Here is a 14,544-nt window from a genome sequence, read left to right as displayed (position 1 = left end):
ATGGAGTTTGATAAACTACTGTATATTCATATCAGTGATGTTTAGATAAACAAACAGAGATCAACTTATCATCTTAACCAACACTGCCCGCCCAGGTGTCTGACTGAACTATGACTAAAGGAGCGGTCAGAGGTTTAGAAAAAGTGGGTGAGTGATAGAAGGGAATTGGGGAAATCCAGAGAGAAGCAAGGGGGCAAAAAGGCTGATTGAAAAAAAAAGAGAAAACACTACAAGGTCTTGTCAATTTGATAAACAGATATCTGTCTATAAGACAATTACCGCAACACTTGTAGTTACATTGTAGTTAATTAATCTAACCTGAGTACTCCTGACACATAATAAAATCAACCGCACTGAAACCTGGAAAACCAACGTAATTAAATATGACAAAACCCTTTTGGATGACATTTTCTTTCCATCTCACAGGCTTTTGTCAAATTAACAAGAAGAGACAATGTGCAAGGTGAGTTAGTTGTGTTTACAGGGAAGCATAATGCTGCCTCATTTACAGTAAATTCATCTTCATCTGGGCCCAGTCTGAACAGGACTGCAATGAGACACCTGACGTACGTCTACTACTGGCACACAACTTTTCACCCTGCTGGCCCATGCCTTAAATGTCAGTAGGGGTAAATATTTAAATTGGGTACGTGAGAGAATGTGGCTAACAAAGAGACCAAGATGGAAAAAGGAAATAAGAGTAAGATAAAGAGCAAAAGAGGCAACTTTTTGTTTCTAGCTTTTTATTGACTGTGTATTTTCTAGAGTGTATGCTCAAGTATTAGCTGCAAGTGTGACTGAGTGTGTCAGCCTTACACAAGTGATGGATCACCTGTCCAGATAAGGCTTAGTAACCTGTTTGTCACAAGGTGCAGCTGTAGTCCCCAAGTCATAGAAAAAGAAAAATGTTAGAGAACCTCAGGGCCTGTTTTTATCAATCAGGCATAAAACTCCTTTTGGAACCACTGAATATACACGATGTGTAACACAAGAAGTACTAGTAAAGCATGTAACCCAAGCATGTCCATGGGCTAGGCCAGAATTTGGTACCACCAAGGTGGCAAAATCTCTTTGGTCCCAGTTTGTTTGTAGGGCCCATATAAGTACTTTGAAACATGATAACCATTTCAAATGAGTAGCTTTACTAATCTTTTGGGACAATAATTGTTTTTGCCATTATCACCCTACAGTATCTGCACATTAGGTTTGTGTGCAGTCTATTGGCAAGATCTTACGTACCAATACATGTAATAATTAATTGAATCACATATAAAATTACACACGCATAGAATATAACATATATATAAAGAATATAAACAGGTTCTATGAGTATTTTTTTCAGCAACATGGCGTTTTTTTGGGGGGGGTGGGGGGTTCGCAACTGAGCATTAAAGGACCAGTGTGTAGAGTTTTGTGGCATCTAGCAGTGAGGTTGTAGATTGTAACCAACTGGGCAAATCAGATCATTGCTTCGCAAAGTAGAGATCTTCACATTAAAGATGTCCTGGCTCATCCATTTGGTCCATGGCCTTGGGCACTCTTAAATCCAAATGGCTCATTGTGGAAAACTAACAAGGCTGCCCTTGCAAGAGAGTTAGAGAAATCAGCATCAGCAGTTGGAGATATTGGAGAACACCCTGCATGCATCATTGATGGAATGAGCCTTGTTCAGAAACGGAAAGGTGGTGGCAAGACTTTTGGAGAGATTGCTGGTTCTGAGCTGAATCTAGCGTTGCATGAAGGAGGAAACAGTAAGTGGATAGATGTGGTGTTCGATGTGTACTGGAAAACAGACTAAGAGATGCTGTTGTGGTTAAGTAAGTAGAACTCAATGGAAGAACATTGCCCTGGAACACAATATTGTGCAGTGGAGAAAGTTGTTAAGTAATACAGACAGCAAAACAGCCTTGATAACATTCATTGTGGAGAGACATGCTATTGTCTGAGCAGAAAAGACTGGAATGTTGTTGAAGAGCTGAAATCTTCCCATGTGGCGGCAGATACCCATATGCTCCTACATGCAATCATACCAGAGTGGCTATCAAACCACAGTTATTGTGAGTGAGGATACGGATGTCATGATCCTTTATCTCGGATACTGTAAGAAGATAACCTGTATCAGAAATGTGGCACTCAGAATTGGACAAGGTGCATCAACATCAGCAACCCTGCTCAGCTCCTATGACCTATGTGATGCTCTTGTAGGTGTTTAAGTGTTTCTGCAGGATGAGGAAAACTCAGCACTCTCAAACTTATCAAAGGAAACAGGACAATCCAAGAGTCTTTCAAGTCCCTGGGAACATCCTGGGATGGGACTACTTACACCTGCATATAAAGATACTGTAAATCTTTTTGCAGGATGAGGCAAACTCAGCGCTCTCAAACTTATCAAAGGAAACAGGACAATGCAAGAGTCTTTTAAATCTCTGGGAACGTCTTGGGATGGGACTTCTTACACCTGCATATACAGCGTGCCAATTACCAGGCAGCAGTCTGGAGACACTGCCTGGTCATAGCCAAACATAGCACAGCCAAAAGGACATGGATGGACAACTGGTGACAGGGGTATGCTTAAAATAAATACAATAAATAATGTTCACTATCTTGCTCTAATAATGAATGAATGAATAGTTCATTTCGGTCATACGTTATAAGGAACAAAACTTAACAATTTGTCATCATACATGTTTACACCAATCCATTTCACAAAATAAAATTCACACAATCAATGACTGGAATAGGCTGAAGCCCAAGGCTTATTTTTGCGTATCCTATACAATCCATAAAATAACCTAGAATATCAGCAGTACAAAAGAAAGAAAAGAAGAAAATTTACTCTAAATTGTAATCCTAAATCTTTTAAGGCAGAGGGTTACACAATTTCAACTCGTCACTAAGACCCTTCCATACTTTGACTCCAACAACTGAAACAAATCTGTATTTTATATTGGTTCTCACTTTACATGTTTCAAAGATACAAAACTCTCTTAAATTATAATTTCCTTCTCTTGATTTAAAAAAATGTTGAATACAAACAGGAAGGCTTTTAGTCCTAACTCGAAAAAGTATTTCCAATGTTTTTGAATATTGGAATCATCTTAGCCATTTTCATTTTATTGGGAAAAATACCTCTTAAAAAGGATTTATTAGATATATAAGTAAACAGCTTGAGGACACAGTCAATTACTTCTTACAATAGTGTCAGTGGATTTTTTATTCTTAAACTTTCTGACAACTTCTAACACATCACTCTCACAAACTCCACCAAGGAACATTGAATTGTTGTTGCGTTACGAAGGTTAATTTCCTTTGCCTACATTAACAACAAAATCATTCAACCCATTAACAGTTTCCTTTATATTTTCAATAACTGAATTGTCTTTTTTTATTACAAAATATGTTGGAAAATCCTTTTTACTACATTTTTTGACCATGTCATTAAGCCTACTCCAGGTAGCCTTAATATTATTTTTATGTTTTTGCAACAACTGATCATAATAGTCTTTTTGTTGTGATCTCATAATAAATGTCAGTCTGTTTTTTATATTTTTTGTACTTGTCCTCCTTCTCCTTTGTTTGATGCTTGATAAATTCCCTATAGAGCCCATTTTTCTTTTTACAAGCTTTTTCTAAACCCTTCGTTAACCATGGTTTAGGATTTTGTCTATATTCTTTCAACAGACAATGTCAATAAAATAGTAGAAGAGTATGAAGAGGTAATTTCCAGACATTTGGGCTCCTCATTAAAATGGATGAGAAATACCTTATTCTTACAAGTATGCTAATGTTAGACTGGATGCAGGGACCCCCAGCACAGATGGCTGTCCTTGGAGGAGGATATAGAAGTTATTGTGAAACTGGTTGACTATGATGATAGTAATGACGATGGTGATGAATAATCAGAATATGAATACTCGAGAATGGCTATTAGTATGACAGTATAATGTGATGATGATTACTGGTATATGTATTAAATAAGTGAATGAAAGAGGTGGAAGTCTGCTACCGCTTGGGAAGGGTTATCATGGTGAAATATCATCACTTTTGATGCGTCAGTGAAAATTCTGGTCTGGGCCCAAGAATACGCCCAGATCTTGAAGTGGGATTACACTATTGCAATCTTTCTACCAGCTTCACCACTTCTATAATACTATATGGAACGGTATACAAATATTATGGATGATAATTTTAAGAATCAAGGCATGGGGCTTGAACTTTTAGAGCAACAAATGCTTGTTTTCAGTCACAACACCATGAATTATAACCAGCAAAGTTATACAAACAGCCTTGAGTCATCAGGGCATCATGTAGAACAGGTCTACCGCTTCTGCAATTAAAAAGGTGATGCTTCAGGCTATAGTTTAGGCAGACCCATTGGAAACAAGTAGATGCATGTAGCTGTTGCCCCTGGTAACAAGGTGTTGTTGGATGAGGATACACAGAGAGGTTTGATGGAAAAGGACAATCCCGAGCAGGTTCACTAATGTGAAAAAGAGATAAAGGTTTTAAAATTTTTCACAGAAATGCATGAACTGTGTGTGTCCAATGTGTCCCAATGATGTCACCAAACACTCTTTGTGATTTTAACAGCAATAAAATGGAGACTTAAAATACTGCAATGTGACTGCGATATAACTGTTCAGGATTTAATCAAGGTAACAAATGGAAGTGGAGAGTGTGTTCACATTTTGACAAAGTGCACCGCTAACATTAAAGACAGAATGTACACCTACTGCCTTTAAAAGGCTGTACAGGGAATCAATCAGTTGAAAGGGGAGGCCTTTATATGGCCAGGCTGTTGTGGATGATGTACAGTATGTTCGTGAGGTTGAAGATATGTCTGCTTGTTGAGGAATAAAAGTGAAACAAATGAGCAAAACATAAAAGGAACTGCAATTCTGGAGATGATGATATGTTACAGGACAATACACTTGACCGGGTCGAAGACAACACAAAACACAGTCAAACATGGTGGTTTCCATTGACACTCCCCATACGCACATCTCCTCTCACTGCACCACATGACGGGTCACCATATTACCAAACAAGTACAGGCAAAGAACAGGCGCACAAAATGCTATTAATCCTCACCCCTAAACCTTAAACCCATTTAACTGACACACACAGATAAACAAATACACACACTTTTACTACATCCTCAATATTTTTTCAGGATGGTATTAAGCTATTGCAATACAGGCCACTCATATTGATTCCAGGGAAACATCGCCACTTAGACCCACTAAGCAAATAAATGGAGATAATATTGAATGGATTGTGACTCAATTTGCAGATTGAATTAAGCATGAGGACAAGACGAGACCAGGGATGAGATCTTTTTATGCTCTTATAATGATGTAATGACTTTACTGAAAAAGGAGACGATGGTTGATACAGTGTGGTCTGCTATTGCTGTGCTGACGGTAAGGCAACATAAGGTCATGTTGTGAGTGCCTTTGTTTCTTTCTGTAACTGTTCTGCACCCACAGTGCTTTCACTGTATTACAATAGTGGTTGAATAAATCCAGTTCTTTGTACTTTCAGGAAACACCTCCACAAAGCAGTAGGTGGGTGTGAACACGCACGTTGCTATTACACTATTCAACACTGAATCAACTCTGGACAAACAGTGATAGATCAACCTGCCACAAGTAGAACTGGTCACATAGACCTGCATCCAGAGCACCTGTGCTACTCAAGACTTTCTAATTTTCTAAGGGCTGGGCAATATGGTGTGAATAATTGTCATAATATTAATAAGGATATTTTCCAATACTAATATATATTAGCACTGCATCTAACAATCTTCATTATCAATTAATCTGTTGATTATTTTCTTGATTAATCGATTAGTTGTTTGGTCCATAAAATGTAAGACAATGGTGAAAAATGTTAATCACTGTTTCCCAGGGTCCAAGATGACATCCTCAAATGTCTTGTTTTGTTCAGACCAACAGTTCACAACCCAAAGATATTCAGTTTACTATCATAGAGGACTAAAGAAACCAGAAAATATTCACACTTGAGAAGCTGGAATCAGAAAATTTGGATATTTTCTTCTTAAAAAATTACTCAAAACAATGAATCTGCTATCAAAATAGTTGGTGATTAATTGGTGGTGATTAAATGATAATCAACTAATCGATTAATCAACAAATTGTTGCACCTCTGATATGTATCATGACATATGGCAAATATACAGTATGTGAAAATCATATAAATAAAATGATCAAATTTAACTGTGCTCCACTTTTATGCATTACATGAAACCAAACTTTTCATTCATGTCAAACAAGAACAAAATTTGCATGGTTTTACATACAGATTTGGAAAAACAAAATGTTTAGGATGATTACACGATAATATCTTCACCACAATATGATTTCAATGAAAGTTGATAAACAATAACATGGAATTATTGTACAGCCTGAACAACAAAATCCAACCACAAAAAAATGAATTTTTACAACCAGCAGCAGCACATGAAATGATCTACACTCTCGACTTACAGTCCTACAACAGGAAAGAGACCCCAATATAATGCTATATTTAATAAAGACAACTTCCTCAGTATAACTGTCGAAGAGGGTAAATTATTAACAAACCAAATGAGCTCATAGTGAAGGAAGTTAGTGGTGAACTGTGGGCGCACCTATTGAACAATGTGCACACTGAGTTTGTGCTTAAACTGTATTCTCACAAAAACAGCAGTCCACTAGACTGCTTCAACATTTTCATCTCTTTTTTTAAATCAATCCTGTTTCTGAAAGCCTTAAAGTGTTTTTTTCAGTGAGTTTTTCAAGTGTGTTTCACTGAGCTCACTGTATGCCTCTGAAGTTCAGAGCTAAGAGCAAGTGAGCTTGTTTGACCTCTCACCTGGGTCAAGTCTTCTGAGGCTGCTTTTGGTCGTGCAAGATTTTCACACTGTAGCTGCTTTAAACAGAATAAAGAAGCATGACACATAGCGGCATGAACAAAAGTGGATATGAAACACAGACGTAATTGCCATTAATGGAAATTTAACCACGAGGGGGAAACATTTGACTGAAATGAAATTCCATGTATATACAACGTTGATCAAAAGAGGAAATGGTGCAGGACAATCAAATAGTGTCCGATGATATAAAATCAGTCGGCACCTGTGTTCCTCACAGACATACACACACGCACCAGTCTGACAGGTTATCTCAGCTGGACAAACATCCTGTTTGAAGACCACCATCTGCCATTGGTGAAACAGTAACAGGAGAGCAAACTCATTTAGACCCTGTGTGACAAATTAAACATGGCAGGTCATCCCCTGATAATAAACTAACTCACTTTTCATTAGCAACAAGTAAAACCATGTCTGACAAGGACAATGTTATTTTGGCTTATGTCTGTAGGTTGCTCTGCTAACTATGCCCACCCAGTGTCTGCTGTTGTTAGATGAATGATGTCAGGGGGTGACCGCGGCTCCCCAACTGCTGCAAAAGCGGACAGCGCAGCACTCCAACACATGATAAAACACATACAAACATGCTATCTAGCAAACTGGCAGGGAGAAATAAACATAAAGGTATGCATACAAACAGAAATACACACACACACACACACACACACACACAGCTGGACTGAGCCTGGACGCATGTTTCTCAGTGACCCCAACACCACACCAGTTCACATCCATGCCACAGACTCATACCATGCAGACATAGCAGAACTCACAAGAGTCTTGCAGTATCAATAACAGTATTTCCATTAACATTTTGACCCCTGCTGTATGTTGAGGATGGAATAGTGGTGGGGGGATTACAGATGGACGACCTCACAGTTACAATGGTGCTGACAGCAACAATGTTAGCATGTCTGGTTAGTGCCAAGTTACTGAAATATTACTCAGCTTACAAAAAAGCAGCACAGGTGTGTGCATGAAACATCTGTTCTGACCTGTTGTGGCCTGGAAAACCTCCAGTAAAGACCACTGGGACAGATATTTTGTCTTCATCTATGAATGATGTATGAATTTTACTTTTTGTCATTTATCAATAAACTACATAATATACTGTTACAGGGGTAGGTGTTGTTAAGCACATACCCCAAATCACCACATACATTGACTTCCACACACACATACCAGTTGTAAACCAATACTTCAGGATCATTTCCCCTTCAAAGATGAAAAATGGCATGAAAGGTATTGAAGCATATAGTTTTTCTAGCCACAGGCAGCCATCATTAGCCCAGAGACCAGCTACAGGAGCTTCATTTCCATGCTGTTTCAGTGCATTTGTACAACCACAGGAGAAAAAAGGGATCTCTTACAGTTTTGTTAGGGATAGAAACAGTCTTCACTGCAGGTATTTCCAATGAAAGCCCCACCAGAGAGAATCTCCTCTGTGGAGATTAGCAGGAGGCCCAAGGTCCCGCTGGGATCCATTTCAACATGTTATTAGAAGCCGTCATTCATTCGGCTCCTACACAAAATGCAACTCATGCCATTACCAACTGATTGGACACAGGCAATAAATACCATGGAGATTAGGGCCAGTCACTATGGACAAACTTGCACTTGCACCAACGTTTACAGGTGCAGTGGGTCGGCTTGGATTACAATAAATTAGAAGGGAGTGTCATAAAACTTTTTGTAATGCCTCAATCCGATCCGATTCTAACCTACACTTGTTAACAGTGGCCTCTAAATTTTCTTTCAGCTTGCTATTTATAAATTCTTTGTGGCAAAGGAGCATGTCACCCAGTGCAACTGCTCACTGATGTGTTTTTAATAGTTTTTGGACAGCAATAGAGGACGACAGCGAAGAGGAATAACAGATATTAGACTTTGGCTACACACACAATACTCATAAGTAGGATCAATTCATTGTTGGTTTGACATGAGACTTGTTGCCAGCATTATCCTTTAAATATACAGTATTCCATGGAGCTTGGCAAAAGAGTAAGCATTGGTGATGAAAGACAAAAAGATTTTTCATATTTGATGCTTTTCAGCATTTTCAGCATCTCTGGGGAAACAGACAGAGCTGCATGAGTGACATAGGGAAAACTTTCTTTTCAAAGGGACACATCAGTAACTTCCGGCTGGCTCTCCTTGTATACATATATGAGGGTCTAATGAACAACACAGGATTGTTATCTGAAAGTGTTTCACTGTGGCATGACAGTAGAGCTCTGATAGGCCTACTGCAGAGACAGAGACCACTAGCATTTCTAAAGTATGATGAGGAATGTTGGACCACCGCCAAGTTACACATACCCACCTGCATCATTTACATTAGCCTGTGCTACGGCACGGCATATAACACATTAGGTCATTCAGTTAATATGATACTCTACCTTTTGAGTATTAAACTTAGTCGCTGTGTGTTGAAAGCAGCAACACAAGTGACAGCGGTGCAGTCCTCATGTGTTGTCTACGCTGTGTATGTTCCGTCACAGTACTGCTCACAGACACAATAATGTTCTTGCACATGAATGCCATAGGAATCCATTGTAACTGAGATTCAAGCAGATCACTACCACACTAAAGCAGCAAAATATCTAACTAAATAAAACTGGAATTTAATACTAGAAGATGACTATTCAAAAGACGCTGTACCAAACAGCATCCTCACCTGCTGTGTTACATTAAAGGATAGATTCACTATTTTTCTGTCTGTCCTAAAACAACAGTCAGGAGCCCAAATGAACACTGACACATGTTTTTCTTGCTGTAATCATTCCTCCTGTTCATTAAGAGATCCCTTCATAATGCACTTTCAATGTAGGTGATGGGGGACAAAATCCACATCCCTCCATACATGCAAAAATGTATTTAAAAGTTTATTGGAAGATAATATGAGTCATCCAAATGAGTCATATAAAGTCAACATTTTATAACAAGTTTCAAGGTGTCTTTTTAGTGCCTAATTCTCTTCTCTTTTTGTTCATTCCACTGCAACAGGAAAACTGAACAGCTGAACAGGAAAACACTGTAGAGGATATCCACTTTATTGACTAACTCAGGTAGCTGAAGCCTCATATTATCTTAAGATAAACTTTTAAGTACATTTTTGCTCAAAAGGAGGGCTGTGGATTTTGTCACTTACATTGTAATTTCGAGAGGATCTTCAAACGGTCAGTATGAACAGGTAGGGATGATTGCAGCAAGCAAACCCTGTTTCAGTGTTCATTTGGGCACCTGACTGTTGCTTTCAGACAGACTTGAAAAATTGTGAACCTACCCTTTAACTTTGCAAAAGAAAAAAAATAATAATTAAATGTTTAATCCTGTCAAACTGCGGGAGGTTTGAAGAAAAGCAAAACATGTTTGTGTACATGTTCGAACTGAACATCAGACTGTTTGCGCCTATAAACCTTACAGCAGATCGACCTGTCTAATCTGCACCTCACAGCAGATAGGGGAAGCCCCCGTCAAATTAAATGGCTGACTTTCATGGCCTCGGGCTGCTGCAGTCAGACAGAGATGAGCTGGAAAAGGCAAAGGCACTTCAACTCTGATTAAATATTCATCAGTCAGAGGAATTAAATTCTTCTTCTCAGGTCACAGAGGGTCTCGACTGTAAAATGAAGGAATCCTTGTCTGCTGGAGAAGGGAATGATTTTAAATTTTTCTCTGTGTTCTTAAATAGTCCACAGATCACCATTCTCACTCCTGTCTTGTCTCAACCTGAAACCTGGCAGGTTGTGACTGTGCAGAGAAGGGTAATACATTCCAGGCATACCATGGGGTCAAGGGACTGGAAGAGCCAATAGGTGGCCAGCTGACTGCCCAGTCCCTCCTCCCTGCTACAACAGAGAACAAAACAGCTCTCAAAGGGGGGAGTGGACAAATTGGCCTCAGGTAGCTTTTAGATTATTCAGGTGCAGCCCTTCCCCAGCAACAAGCAATATAAGTCTACTAATTGGTCACAATCCCCCACCCCTAAATTCAAAATACATTTTTAAATTGCTTCAGCTGAGCCAAGATACACTGCTAGATTCAGACTAATTGGATAATGAGCTGCATCTTAAGAAGTTAAGGAAAAATCTTTATTGCAGAACTGGGAGTGGAAACCCTCTGTCTTGACTTATATCTTGGACTCTGTCTGACTCATGCATGCACAAAGAATGCCCACTTTAATCGTTATACATGTCATGACTGGTTTTATATGCTTGCATTTTTCAAATATTCACACTCAAGCTGCCTCCAATACGAAGGAAAAATGCAACCAACAGTTCTGTGGTGAAGTGAGACAGATCTGGGGCCACAAAACACAGAGGAAACAGACAGGACTGTAAAACCAGCCCAACTCAAACATGGGAGACACCGTCAGCACATTCTTATGTGTCTTTACAGAATCACAGAGGTTCTCAGGGCTGGAGCACTGTTTTCAGTGGATATTGTTGGCCCTGTGGATCACAAATAAGATTATTAGGCTGTTAGAGAGGACACTGGTGAAACAGGAGATACCATTGGAAGAAATTAACATATTACACTTTCCAAAACAATAATGAGAACTCATAATGAGCAGGGAATCTTTTTCTTAAAACTGAAAGGGAAACAATCTGATTGCAGGTGGGCACCTTTTGAGTCACAGGCCACATTCACACTGCATATCAAAGTGTCACAGTTCTTTTTGACTTTTTGAACTTTCACTTTGTCAAATTCAGAACTAGACCACAAGCAATATGTTGTATCAAAACACATCCTGAGCCGAGCGAATCGAGCAAATCCAACATCCACTATGTTTTCAGTTACTGACATAATTAGCGTCATTTATTGCCCTAAAATGCTTTGCTGATGTTGAGCCTCTAAGACGACAACTTAAAATGTACTGAAAATATTTTCTTATTACTTCTACTATAGCTGTTAATTAATTTCACCTGATGTTTTTTCACAAGAGGATGCAACTAATTAAGAAGGAAGAAGGGTGATCTCTAATATTTATTCAAATTTAAGCCTGGTCCAGAGGCATGTGTGCAGCATTTGGTCCTAAAATGCATCCATAATTACCAATTGAAAAGATAAAAGAGCTTGCCCTGACTTCAACCTCCACACCACCTCACCCTTCTCATGCTGAGTTTATTGACCTTGACATGTTTTAGGTATTGCAAAAGTGGATCTTTTGCAAATCAGTCAGCTCATGAGTACTGACCACAAATTTGTTTAAACCTCTCAGCTTGCAGCAGACTGATAAGTCTTCTCAGAGCCTCCTTGTCCCTACAGACTTCCATTCTCATTACCACTGCCATGTGGTCCCCTTCTTGGGTTGCAGTCTGTGGACGTTGACTCCATCCCTTTGGGGATCCGGCCAAGATGGCACATTGATCATGTATCTGCCACTTGGCAGAGATTAGGCTGATAAAACCTTACATTCAGGCTCATTTCAGTGATAACAACACGGAGGAAGTGGGCCCTGGTTTGCAATTTTCTTCCTGCGTTACTCTTCAAAGCAGAACGAAGACACGTATAACAGCGAGTTATGAACACACTGTGTGATCATGGATGCGGAAGGATGAAGGGGGCCACTGTAATTGGCCAAGGGAAATCCTACACTAAACAATGATAAAGTTTGAGGATCTTTCATCAAAGACGCTATATAGGAAGGACAGGAAAGATGTGTCACACACATTCTTGTCCTTGAACATAAATTATTCCTGAAACAAAAGCGTTTACTTTTATGTAAATCCTCCCAAACACTGTTAACTCCACATGAGCACATATGCCTTGGTAATAACAACCTACAAGTGTTCTAGGCTAATGAACACCTTTATTGCGAAACACAAACCCACTTCTGTTTAAGCTGAATGCAATAGCCTAAGGATAGGTTGAACGAAAGTAGAGCAGCAGCTTTCTGTGCAGCCCATAATGGAGGAACAATGCACAAAAAGGACAAATATGGAAACCCATTAGACTGATATGAAATACCCTTTTCTACATTATTAATGATTATTATTCCACATGCTGACATCAAAAGACACATGTTCTTGTATACTGAACTCCACAGCACTGACAAGCACCAAGCTGTACAGTTCACCTGGCCCAGCTGTTTCACCTCCAGCTACATAAGTTCCTCTCAAAGCATGTAACAGGAATGACGACATATCTTATTATTTATGCATTTTTTAATCACTGGATTGAGTCAAGTTTGGGGGATGTTTGCTGCAGTGACACAGCAGTGATTGAAAGACTGATGGTGGTTTTGGACGACATATGCAGCCAGAAAAAGCAAAAAAAAAAAAAAAAAAAAAATCGAAATGAGAATTTGTATGGAAAGTTAAGAGAAACCCACGTAAAACTGCAACATCTTAAATAGCTCAGATGCTTATTTAACCTCTTATGTGGCTGCTTTCACACATGCAATGCACGACACACTTTTTTCTTTCTTTTATAATGACCCAGGTAACAACTTCCGCACGTCCAGTTGCAAGATTTGCATTTAACCTTCTTTTACTATCAGAAGGAGCACAAATACTGCACAGAAAACCTGTTCGAGACATTTTTAATGGAATAACTGTCTCTGGAGGTACACTAAATAAATCTGCAGAGATTTACAGCAATGGTTTACTTGAGGTGAACTGCTTTACGTGTAGAAAAAGACTCGTTTAACAAGTGCGTAAAGCTCAGTTTATAAACGGGCGGCAGGTGTTTTTTTTAAACACAGCATACTGTAGACTTCGTCTCGTGGTTTGCGCACCAGTAGGCACGAAACGGCCACAGTAAGCTTCTATGAGGCAGATAAAATGGTAGTTTTTAGTTCTGCCTACCGGGCTAAAGCAGGTGCGTAGTTTGAATGCGGACATAATTTGAATTGAGACAGAAGTGGAGCATTTTCTAGGACACGCACAGATGACAACTTACAGATATTGTCTGGAGCCCTCCGTCTGTTCATGCATTGCTACTGAGAATCCAAAGAAGCTCCCTTTGGTTTTCCCCTCTTTGATCACAGGAAAGCGTTCATCTATATTAAATCCACTGCAGGTTTGCGTCCCGTGGTACACAGCCAGCACAGCGCAGAGCAATAGTCTTGGAGACATTTTTGGGCTGTTCATCCCTCACAAAGTGCAGTGGCCTTCCCTCAGATCCACGATCGGCGTGGGTCCGGAGCGGCAGTCTCCCGTAATGAGGTCCAACAGGTAGGCTGCGCTTCACAGATACCTCCCCATCGAGAGCCGCCTGTCCTCCCCTCGCACTCTGAGCCTTACTGCTTAGGTGTGGGTGTTTGCCCGCCTCTGCCTCTTTCTCTCTGCTGCCCTCCCCTGCTCTCCTTTCCTTCCTCTCCCCTCCACACCCATTTGAAACAAGTGCATTCACACAATGTAGTGTGGTTAGCCGTGTGAAACCCCTGTCTCTCACTCCCTTTTCCTCCCTGTCTCGGTTTCTGTCCCCCACACGCACAACATTCTGCTTCACAACTGTTGTGTCTCTTGGAGAGCAACAAGTTGAAAAAAAAAACACATTTTCTGAACAACATGCTGAAAACATTAGGCTGTGGCTTTTAATTAAAAGATTCAATGAATTTATTGTTATGCATTAAAATGTCACCAGTGCAATGAAAAACAGGT

General features: G+C 39.6%; 1 protein-coding gene across 1 annotated transcript in view; it reads right to left on the bottom strand.

Annotated features, from left to right (window-relative positions):
* The window catches only part of itga3b (integrin, alpha 3b), a 32,367-nt gene extending 18,144 nt beyond the window's left edge, over window positions 1-14,223 (bottom strand). The window contains exon 1 of the mRNA XM_044337556.1: window positions 13,841-14,223. Within this exon, the coding sequence (XP_044193491.1) occupies window positions 13,841-14,031 (191 nt within the window). The 5' untranslated portion in view covers window positions 14,032-14,223. The remainder of the gene's footprint in view (window positions 1-13,840) is intronic.
* Window positions 14,224-14,544: the final 321 nt, after the last annotated feature.

The sequence above is a fragment of the Thunnus albacares genome, chromosome 20 (assembly GCF_914725855.1).
Source record: "Thunnus albacares chromosome 20, fThuAlb1.1, whole genome shotgun sequence".
Taxonomy (NCBI): domain Eukaryota; kingdom Metazoa; phylum Chordata; class Actinopteri; order Scombriformes; family Scombridae; genus Thunnus; species Thunnus albacares.
This window is presented reverse-complemented; position numbering and strand designations above follow the sequence as displayed.